We start from the raw sequence: 12,140 nt of genomic DNA on the forward strand, positions 1-12,140 counted from the left end.
TGGAGATCACTGGTGAAGAGGGCAGGAGATGCATCGCAGCTAATTAGACTGGACCAGCCTGCCCTAAGGAGGAAAGGGCAATCATCCTGGTGGTGGTATATGGGTACAGAGGATGGAAACGTGAAATGCGACAAGCTAAAACTGTTTTGATTCTTTGTGATTCTGTTTGTTCTCCACTACAGGTCACCTTCATTCAAGGTCCAGGCCACAGCCATGGCTGGAGCCTGAAGACTCCACCTCGGGGAACGAAGGACCCAATGCCCCAGAGGATCTTCATCTGCCTTAGCAGCAACCTCCGCCAGTGCAATTACACCCATATGGTGTGCGGAGGGTTTGGATTTAGATTCAAGGGCACAATCTGGTGAGCACACCACAGTCATAAGGACCAGAATTTTCCGACCCCGCAAGTGGTGGGGTTTGTGGCAAGTGGGGGCGGAGAATAAGACGTGAGTGAAAAAGCAGCAGGAAATGATGGCGGGAACTTGCAGTCCCGAACGTCATGGCAGGTCGGCATTCCCGTCCAAGGCTGTCGGGAAGCTGTTTAGCATATTATTAATGGAATTGAAATGAGCACCGGACAAGAATTTTCCCCTCCTGGTCTACCATCCACCCCGCCAGCAGGAGTTCAAGCTGGTCCGAAAGATGACTGGACCAATGTGGCGTGCAGTTGTCAAGGACTTTCTGGGATGGGAGGCTGGTCCACTCGGTGGAAGGTGCGCAGCGACCTGGGTGGGTTCCTGGAGCATGGGGAGGGGAGGAAAGGGCAGACAACACAGGGTGATGGCTGGGTATGCCAGGTGGGGGGCTGGGATGCTGGGGGGTGTTGGGGGTGGGAGGATATAACCATACAGCTTTGCGGGGCTTGGGGGTTTGGCAGGGGGAAGAGACCGGGGAGTGGTGCAGGGGCTGTGAAACTGGGGCACAGTGAGGGGGGCGGGGTAAGGCAGTGGACATTGAGAAGGGGGAAATCAGGGGACAGTGAGGTGGAGTGGAAAGCAGGGAAAAGTGAAGGGGAGAGGGTTCAGAGAAAAGGGGTTGGTGGTGTCAATGGAGAAATCCTGGGGATCAAACCGCGGGTACTGGTGGTAGGAGGGGACAGTAACAGTTAAAGGAGTCAGTGGGAGTGGGTGGGAGGGTGAGGGTCGTCAGTGGCGGGTGATGGGCCAGTTTGGGTTGTTGGAGGGACACGGAGGTGTATGCAGATCCTTAGGGTGGGCAGGATAAGGGTGGGCATGGGTACCATGATTGGGGTGGGCTATTCAGCAAGGGGAAGCATGTGAATGGCGACAGTGATGGGCTGTATGGTTATGGAGGTACAAGAGTGACGGTTGGGAGATTAAAGGTAACAGTGGTCAGCTCAGTAGTGATACTGGGGGAGCGTGTGGGTTACAGGTGGAGGTTAGAATACATTTGAAACTGTCTCAAAAGAAACGCGCACCATCCTGATGTTGAGGCACTGACCACACCCTTGATGTCCAAATCAAGAAATGCTGGTTAGGAGCAGGGTCATTGGGTGGGCAGAGCTGAAGATCAGCTCAACTGGACAACTGAAGAGGAACCTTAATATACTGTTCTGACAAGGGAATGATGTTTCTACAGACTAGGCAGTGGAGGACAAGGGAACAGCGTGTGAGGCTTTTCGCACATGGCTCACAAGGGCCTTGGCAAAGATCAATTGCTTCATGCGCAGGCATGATTTGGGGGACATAGACCCAGCCTGGGTCAGCCCCTTGAAATGGGGCAGAGTCGTGGTCGGTGGGGGATGCGCACAGTCATTAACACGAACAGAACCAATAAAAACCCAGCAGACCTCCATAAAGTGCAATTAAACATATATTTACAACTTGTTTCCTTACCCTACCACTACGTCTAGGTGCTTCCTCGACATGGTCATCCACAGTGGGGGGGAGGCAGCCTGCTGACCACTATGACCTCTTGCCTCCAATGATCTCTTTCCCCCGATGACCTTGGCCACCATCCTCTGGAGGCCCGAGGCCTGGTCTTCTTTGGGTCTTCTGCTCTGGGCAGGTGAACCCCTGGCAGTCCCAGATGCTGGAGCTGATGGAGGGGACAGAGGGGACTCAGAACACCTGGACATCCGTGGAGAGTTCTGATTGGAGGCCCCTGAGGTGTCTGCCTGACGCTTCTTCACCCTTTGGGTGTCCGAGGGCACCTCCCTGACTTCTTGCAGGAAAAGGGCACCTGGATGGAGGTCCAGGTACCCTGTCCCCTCCTGCTCAGCCACTGCAAAAGCTCGCCCATGGCTAAAGTGATGGAGAGCAGGTCCAAGTGCATCTCTGGCAGAAACTGGGTGTTCTGCTGGACCAAATTCTGCATGGCATCACCACCCTCCTCATAAACACCTCGATGGTCAAACATGTCAGTGTCACTACATCAGATAGCAGGCGGATGGACTCATCCACCTCACTTGCCATTCAGTTGAGGGCCTTCGACACTTCTGCCTGATGTTCCCCCATTTCTCGCTGCATTTCCAGCATCTTGTCCATGACCACTCCCAGAGGCTCATCATCAGACTCTTCCCCAGCAGTCCTCCGAGTGCCGGGGACCTTAGCTGTCCCTGCCTCCTCCTGGTGCGGACGCGTGTCTGTGAGGTGAGCACCAGAATTGTGAGGCCCGAGCCTAAACTAGATCTACGACCCATCGAGGTGAGTGTCTCTAGTCTGGTGGAGGGTGCAGCTGAATGCTGCGATGGCTCTACAGGTGAGAATTCATCATCATTATCCTCCGTCCCCTGCGAGCTGGGGCTCAACTCAGGATTGGGGTCTAGCCTCGCCCTCTTCCCACTGGCACCTGTAATGGAAAGAGGAGAGAGTGAGTAACTGCATGGGCCGCCTCCTACATTGCAGAGCATCACCCTCAGATTTCAATGTGCAGAGGTTAACTTCTCCACTGGATGTTTGGAGGAGGCTGACTTCACCATCGGTACATGCACGGTCATGGTCCTCCCTTGCTAGCTCAGCAGCCTGCTCTTCATACTGTGTGAGGGGGGCGGACATTGGGCATGGTCCCTCCCGTCTTCTCCCTCTTGCGCCTGTTGTTTGTGTCCTCCGCGGCTTGCAGTAATGTGTCCATCAAGGCATCACTGAACCTTGGGGCCGGTGCTTACTTTTTCCTGGCAGCCATATGTACATCCAAACTCCTGGCACGATGAATGAGTAGCTGTCCGGGTGCCTTTTAAATGTGGCGCCCGGATTTGATGGCAGGTTGCGCGATTTACAGCCCGCCCCGCCCCACCGCGCGATTCACTGTGAAGCCCCCAGCTGCATAATTAATGAGCCCAACATTGCACGATTCGGCAGGTTTACCTGCTGGCTCTGCAACTGTGACTTCCCGCCCCTGCCAAGGGACTTAGGCCCACAGCAGTAAATCCTGGTCAAGGAGTCTGCAGAGGGACGTAGATAGGATAAGCGAATGGGCAAAAATTTGGCAAATGGAGTATAACGTGGGAAGATGTGAACTTTTCCACTTTTGCAATGATCATCCTGTGGAACATGATTTTAAAATGTAGGCTCAACTGCTTCCCCTTCTATACACTCTTGAGGAGATTGGCCCAGAAATGGTCTCAGTGGAATAACTAAGACAGGCGCAGCTGCACTCTGCACTTTAAAGTTGATGCCGGATCAGAATAATTGGGCAAGGTATGCTGTTACATGCAGATCCAAGTGCCGCCAAGATATCGTCAGTATCAGCACAAAGTAGCGGGTATGTGCTACAAAGCTCCACTTCCCATTCTATTCCAGGTGGTAGAGGATACAGCTTAATGGTTAACTAGGCAAGGGAGGATGAAAGGGCCAGGTCTACACTCCAGGAAGTCGATGGAAGTCTGACAAGATGCCATGTACATTGTCCGTCGCACCCTGGAAGCCATCACTGCATCCGGACCACCCTCCCCATCTTGTGCCGTTGCGGCCTTTTTTGTTGGCCTGCAAGAGTCCTCCTTCATCACATCTCTGCTCCTGCTCCCGAGGCTGCAGGAGTGAATGATACTCATGGCTATTGCAGTAATTGCAGTGTGTTAAGAGAGCATACATAGAAATGAGAGCGTGCTTATCCATGGTTCTCATCAATTGAACTAGTGATCAGGGAGTCTCTTTAATCGGCCAGTTGTGCACACCCAGAATTCCACCCACCCAAAACAGCCCTCGTCCCACTTCAATCAAGATTCCATTCAGAGAAGCTGCATTTTACACAAGACCCTAACAATAGTACATGTAACGTTTCAGACCCACTCCTGAAGCTTCCACCCTCCTTCTATCACTGTCATACTTCCCCCATCACCCTTGACCCACCCAATAAAAACTTTCACCTTTCCCCTCTGACCTTTGAACCTCCACATTACCCTAGACCCTATCACCATTTTAATTGACATACCATCTCTCCTGTGTGTCTATATCTGTGCTTGTCCAATTGCCCACCCTGAGCCTGAAACCCCTCATTATCTTCCTCAATGCTTTCATCCGTTCCCGTCCCCCACTCTATGAGACATATGAATGCCCGGCCCTGACGCTGGACCCGTCACCCTAACAAATCCAATTGCCCCTGTGACTGTTCCTTGTGCCAAGCACCCAGCCTCAATTCAAACTACAGGACCCAACATTGACAGCACCAGCCATGCCCTTTTGTCCCCTCAGTCAACTTTACCTTCCCTGCCTGGAAGCTCCACCACCTCCTCAATCTCCCCAATGATCACCACACACAGGGCACTGGGCCCTTCCCTCCTCTGTACCCGAACATCATCCTCTGTCCTCCCTTCCTTCCCCTCTCTGCACCAGAAAGGCAACTATTCCACACACCAACCACACCCACCTTTTGCTGCAGTGCTCAATGTAGACAACAGCTCAGTTTGGATTCAACTGCACAAACCAAGTGGTGCAGGCCTTTAAATGACCATGAACCGGTTGCCACAAGATTCTTGTGCACCACTGACTTTATCTTAAAGGTAGGATTTAATTAAAAAGTTTCACATCAATGAGTATTCAAAGCATGCAAATCTATTATAAGAACTTGCCACAGGCCGACGTGAGGCCCAACATACTGTAAACATGCTGCTGACTTAATCTGTACATCTCACCCCGTCATCGTGTAATTGAAATTTCGCATCTCACCTAACTCAGTCACCTGCACACGTTTCCCTTTCTTGTGGGCTGCATAAAATGCCGTGTCCCCAGATGTACCATGACCCTGAAGGAACAGTGCTACATCATTATTCAAACATTTAATTAGCCCATTAATCTGCATGGGTGTTAACTGTAAACATGATTAGCATCTCTCAATACTAGGGATCAACAGACCCTTCACAAATGAATGTTTCCTTCCCCCCATCTGCCTGTGTATAATCCAGTACAAGCATCTCATGGGAGTTGACACGTGTGTGAATATAAGATGGGATTTGCCCTGGGAGCCTCATAGTTTCAAAAGAGAAATCCAAAATTGGCACTTGATGTAAATATTCAAGATTGTGACGATAAACTGAAGGTTCACTGGAATGGATTACATTCAGTTCAGAAGCTAAGCAGTGAAGTACGATTACAACATACTGTCTGGAACCCTTTCCTCAATCATTTAAATCAATTCTACTTCTCTTATCATTGAACCTTTAGTTTTGTGTTGAATATTTACCTGCCAGTTGATATTGTTATCATCACTGCACCAGTGCTCATCTGCTAAGTTGCAGTCAAGAGGCCTGGAATGACTTTCTAAAAACACTACGGCTGGAATTTTCTGTCCCTGTTGGCCTTGGGCACAAATGGACAATATGGCGAGAAGGCCAAAAATCAGTTTTATGCCATCGTGAAACCAGTTTGTGGTTATCTGTTCCGTCTATCAATGGCTGGCCGTGTTTCCTGCCGCTGGAATGTCATTTTAATGCATTTGCATCTAATTATAAGCGCTGCTCAGCAGAATCACCCTCCCCACCCCCAAACGTGGAACATCGGGGACATTGGCGTGATGGAGCTCTAGTCAGTGTAATTGCACGCTGACATGTTTCATAACTGTACGTAAGTGATGTGCATCAGGTGAGCTGCACTTTGCTTGGGACTTCGCGATTTGTTTGCCTATCTTTCATTAATGCCAGACTTCGCAGGCAGCACCACATCACTTTTAGGGGGACTCACGGGCAGATCTCTACTCCTCACACCAGCCATAAGGCAGGGGTGGCTTTTCAACAGCTGCAGGACTAGAGTTTTCTTGGGGAAGCGGGGAGAAGTGGCCTTCGGCAAGGGAAGAGGCTGCAGGATGAGGGCTGTACTCGGGAAGGTGGGTATCCCAGGGTGTGCGTGGGGGCACATGTTGATCTGTGCCAGTGGCCTCAAGATGGTGAGGACTGAGGGGGCATCTCCAAAGGAGATGAAGCCGGATGGAGATGTGAGGGTTTGTGTGAGAAGTTGAATGGTGATGTCCTTGAGCTGGCAATGAGTGAGATGCCAGTAAACGTGTGATGGCCTTGTGAGTTTAGAGTGATGAGATGGCCGCCTTACCCTGGCAGCATGGATGAGATCATTCAACCATTTTCAGCACTGGATGGCCAACCTGTTGTGTGCAGCATCGGCACTGACCATCGTTGCCACTGCCTCCCAAGCTAGGGTGGTGAGACTGATGGGCCTCCCGTGATCAGAGTGGGGATGGAGAACATCACGGTGGGCCTCCACGGTGTCCAGAAGACACCCCAGAGATGTGACACTGAATCGGGGGTCTGCGTTCTTCTTGGCATTTGGGGCCATGTCTTCACTGGTGCCCTCCTGGGCTGCAAGATTGAGAAGTGTAAACGCGACTGCAGTTTAAACATGATGCCCTGTGTGAGAGTGGCAAGGTAACGGCATGATAGACAAATCGGAGGCTGCCCGCCAGCCTGCGAGGTAGCGTGTTTCCTTTGGCTGCATTGTTAATGAGGGGATTGGGACGATACAGTGTGAAAAGCCACCATTGCAGCCGGCAGTTAAAACATCCTTTTTCCCGCCTGCTACCACACTTAGGGGGGAATCATCCCAGATTTGCACTAACTCTACTTTGAAAAAATAGATCCAAGCTATCTAATTTATGATACCATCATTTTGATGGTAACATTGCCATTAAATAAGGATTCTGCTAAATGCCTCATTTTGTTGAGCTAAAAAGTTTACTTTTTATGCACAATCATTTGTTACCCATTTTACTTTTGTCACCGGATGGGCAGATAAACTATTGCAGTTGCTTGGGTATGAGGAACTAATCTGTTAACTTTTGTTGTGCACCCAATTTTATTACAGCACAAAACAATAGTTCTTTAACCTAACTATAATATTGTGTTATTGAGGACTCGAAACGTCGACTCTTTTCTTCTCCGCCGATGCTGCCAGACCTGCTGAGTTTTTCCAGGTAATTCTGTTTTTGTTTATAATATTGTGTTACTGTAACAAAGGCTAATTTTATTCAATCTATTATTGTTCCCCAATGAACTGAGTTTACCATTCACTGAAACAGGAAAAGATCACATTGTAGCACTTTATATTTAAATAATTTACTTGTTTATTTTTTTTCCAATAATACACTTCGTAATTGATGACTGAAATATGGTGGCTGAAAGTGCTCAGAATTCATGGAACAAACAGACTGCAAATACTCCGACTCCACGAATACAAAACTGCAAGCACAAAGAGGTGGCTTCTTAAAGAGAAAAAGCTGACAGAAGTCATCAACAACAAGCAAATCACATGCACCATCTTTTGTGAATCTACCACCACAGTAATGCAGGTGACATCATCTGGACCCAGCAAAGGACACGTAACCAGCATTTGGAGTTTGCCACTTCCCCATTCATTAGTTCTGCTAGTTACAAAATATTTTATTTAGCACACAAGTCCACACTTACACCAACAGCTTTGGAACAGTTAATGTTGCAGCAGTATGGATGAAAACTGAAACACTCCTAATGAAATGGTTCACTAATAAATTCCTGTGAATATTTCATGAGTCCATTCCCAGAGTTTGCCCAGTATCTTGAGAATAATACATTTATTTGAAGTGTTCAACATCTATGGTTTAAACACAGAAAAACAGAATGCCTCAAGCATCTCATCTAGATCAAGATGATTTTAAAAAAGGCCAGTCCTACCCATTCTCCAGTTCACAAAGACGATTATCAGAGTTAGATCAACATCCAGAAGTGTGCTAAGGCATTTTAGATGCAACAAGCTGTATTCAATACAGCATTTCCCAGCAAAAAGAACCAAGTAGAAAAAAAACTTTTAACAATGAACAAATTAAATATTCTTAAACCATCAACATTAAGAAAATGAGAAATCCATGGAATTCAGAGCCAACAGAATGTTAAATTGAGTTGAGAAGGTTTTCATTCAGTGGATCAAACCAAAGATATATAATGGTATACAGAACTAAGGGGAAGTAAGAGAGGCAGAGACACTTATCATAATAGACCAAGAATCATAATAGATCTGTCCATTAAAGTAGGATAAAGTAAAATATGAAACTACTTTTTGTCCAGGATAGCAGGACTGGGTTTTCAGCATAAAGAGAACCTACACTATTGAAATGCCAGTTATGTTTGGCTTATTTATGAAGGGTAGGATCCACAGTCATATTTCTCTGATGGCCTGGGAAAAGAGGCCAGAAACTCAACAGCATACACAACACTACACTTACAACAATGTAGCACTGGCACTCATTTATTCCTTAAATAATGCACAGCACATTCAGGAAAGCAACTATAATTTCATTACACATTGAATGTTTATTTATGCTCAGGTGTAAATAATGAGAACGAAGTATGAAATTCAGCCATCAATTTTTGGCAGTCACAGACACTATATAATCTCCTGAAGGTCAAATATTCTCTCTTCCATTACACCTCTTTCCCCACATCTCCCCAACCCCCTAAAAAAGATGGGAAGTTCCTAATTGGGCCAAAACACATCATTGCTGCTTCTGAAAAATGGCAACCTAGTGTGTTTTAGCTTCTCTAAAGGGTAAATTTTCTGCCCATTAACCCTTAGACGTAGAGACAATGTTTCCACTAGTGGGATAAGGCCAAATCTAGAGGTCATAAATAAAAGAGTCACTAATGAATCCAATATGGAATTCAAGAGAAACTTCTTTACTCAGAGTGGTTGGAATGAAGGACTCCCTTCCACAATGAGTAATTGAGATAAAAAGCATAAATGCACTGAGGGCAGGCTAGATAAATACATACAGAAAAAGATAGAAGAGTATGCTGCTAGGGCTAGGTGAGGAAGGGTGTGGAGCATAAACACTGGTGTGGATCAGTTGGGTTAAATGGCCTGTGTCTGTGCTGTACATTCTATGTAATGGCTATAAGTGGGAGGCAACTTCAGCAATAATTTTTCTCTATGTCCCAGATAGCAGTCTGCCTGTGGGTCAGAGAAGAGACATCAATTTGGAGAACAACAGAAGGAAATTGACACAATTACATTTTTAACAGAGCTTTACATGACTAAACAATGTGAAATGAGACAAGTATACAGAGATTATTAACATGACAATTGTAATGTGTAGAATTTTTGTTGCAGATTTTCTCCATTACTAGTCATTAATTTCTTTAGCAGAAATTCTGTGTAACGCTGATGTTTATAATTAACGCAGGCCACTGGATATATCGCTCTGGCAGTTGAACACAACCTCCTCATGGAAGTAAGTTGATACATCCATCATATCACAGACAGAGATGAAATGTTATATATGTTAAGTAATGCTATAAACATTCAGGCAAATTCAATACCATGCTGATGACCACAGCTCTGATTATTGTTTTGGTTTGTTACTCCTGTTAGCATCCTTTATGCATAGCACTTTATCCTTACATTCTTAGCTGCACAAATAAATGTTTTCCAGGCAATTCCTTTTTCTCAAGTTTTTTTTGTTTTTTGTTTTTTTAAAAACAAAACATATTCAGTTTTCATCTCAATACCATAAACATAAAATATAATTACGTAATCTGCTATACTTAGTACTTCAACCCTCAAAATAGAAATTACTTGCTGCCTTTAAGTGATTTATGAACTACAAACACTAGACATAGCCAAATACAAATTGCCTGTTAAACATGTTTCCAACTCTGAATGATAATAGTACTTTCACTTCTACAAATGTGGCAATAGCTTGGAAATCTCAGTAACTGGGTCAATCTACAGAGGTCACAATTCCTTTCAAACCAAAACCTGGAGTTCGCAGTCTGTCAACCCATTCACTTCCATGATCTTGTCCAATTGCTCCAGATACCGACCTTGATTTCGCATGAAGTGAGGTATTTGTGCATTCTGCAATATGGCGATAACCTTTAGCCGGTCTACATCTTCGTAAGACACCTGAAGGAAAGAAAGAATGGAAACATAGTTCGTCTTTTACTTTTCATATGGATAGTAACCATTCATTTTTTTCTCAAGTGTTCAAGGGGGTTGTTTCAACTGAATATTCCAGGTAAGGCTGTGTTATACTGCCAATCACAAATGTAATCGGTCTTAATTCTTCAATCTAATCCAATCTAGACCTAATTCAATACAAAGAAATAAGCCATTATCGGGATAGAAAAATCATTGAGAGAGTCTCTTTAAGAGATAACAGCTTATTACAAGGCCAATGGAATGGAATGCCTAATGTCCGGCATGTCACTGTTTTCCTTCCTCAGTCTCTACACCCAGCGACTTCTTAACCTTGGTGGTTTCAATCTTCTCGACTCATCATGCTCTCTCTCCTGACTTCACTGTTCTCTTATCATCCCTTAATCTTTCCATCATGTAAACACCCCAACCCATAGTCATGACTACTCACTTGATGTTGCTATTTCATCTGGCCTTGCTACTCTCATCCTATAAGTCACAGATAAGGCCGTCTCTGATCACTTCTTTTTTTCACTATCCATCCATATCCCCCTACCATGTTCCTAGCCTACTTCCTTCTCTACATGTCCCTGAAAAATACTATCCCACAATTCATTTACAACTGCAGACTTCCAACCATCTAGCCGTTGTCCCTCTGTTCACCACATTTCAGTTACTGATTTGTTTAACCACACCCTCACCTCCATCCTTCATGCCATAATCCTCACTAAAAACCTTGGCTCTCGCTCAACTTTGGTTGATCTCTCTGGTATAGCCCTCACCTTAACTCACCTAAGTCCAAGGGATGCATACTTGAATGGATGTGGCGGAAAACTGTATTAGTCATTCAATGCCAAATCTGGTTGGAACATATAGAACACTATCAGGTCCTGCTGTTGTCTGCTAAAATTCCTCACTATTTCAGGATCATGCTGAAATGCAAGATAATTCCTGGTTACTTTTCTCCATTGCAAACTGTCTTTGTAAACTTCTCTTCCTGTCTGCCCCAACCTCACGTCTAAAAATGAGGGCTGAATTTTATTGTAAGGTCATAGGTCCCAGTGGTGGCACTGAAAGTGGGCACACTTCTGTTTGGATCTCCAGTGGCTGGCCAAATGCCATCATGCTGTGCCTGGCGTATTAACTTAAGGGAGGCGCAGGTCCAGTTTAATTAAAGAATAGAGGCACGAAACAAGGCACCAGTGACATCAAATGACCCCATGGCAGGTGCTAGTACCATATTTAAAGGTATGCAAGCCCTGCATTCACTGCTGCCTGAACGACCGCCAGACCCCTCTTGCTGCATCACTGAAGCTGACACCCAAGTTTATAGGCCCCCAAAAAGTAGTTAAACCATTAGGCAGAGCATTAAACAAGAAATTATTGGAACTTGTAACAAAGGAAATATAATAATTATGGGGGACTTTAATCTTCATATTGACTGGAACAATCAAATTGGCAAAAACGGTCTAGAGGATGAGTTGGTAGAATGCTTTCATGACAGTTTCTTAGAGCAATACATTGTGGAATCAACTGTTAACTAACAGTATTCCTGCTTGTACTTTCAGAACAAAAGGGCACATAATTACAAGGAAAAGGCCAAGGCCAGTGGAGGAATCCCAGTAGGGCCAAAGAGAGAAAGCACGGGCTCTGGTGCTTCTCCTGTTCCTGGCCACTTAACTCTACCACCACCACCACCCACCCCAACCTCCCAAAACCATTTTACTCTCCCCCTCACATCCTTCGGGTGCCCAGATATGGGAACCATAGTCACATTGGAATCGAACT

At 45.9% G+C, this 12,140-nt stretch overlaps 1 protein-coding gene across 2 annotated transcripts in view; it reads right to left on the minus strand.

Annotated features, from left to right (window-relative positions):
* Positions 1-7,509: 7,509 nt before the first annotated feature.
* Positions 7,510-12,140, minus strand: part of matcap2 (microtubule associated tyrosine carboxypeptidase 2) — a 52,900-nt gene continuing 48,269 nt past the window's right edge. For both annotated transcript variants that reach the window (XM_078539321.1, XM_078539322.1), the window contains exon 7: positions 7,510-10,340. In XM_078539321.1, the coding sequence (XP_078395447.1) occupies positions 10,182-10,340 (159 nt within the window). In that variant the 3' untranslated portion in view covers positions 7,510-10,181. The remainder of the gene's footprint in view (positions 10,341-12,140) is intronic.

This window comes from Cetorhinus maximus, chromosome 3, assembly GCF_964194155.1.
Source record: "Cetorhinus maximus chromosome 3, sCetMax3.hap1.1, whole genome shotgun sequence".
NCBI classification, from domain to species: domain Eukaryota; kingdom Metazoa; phylum Chordata; class Chondrichthyes; order Lamniformes; family Cetorhinidae; genus Cetorhinus; species Cetorhinus maximus.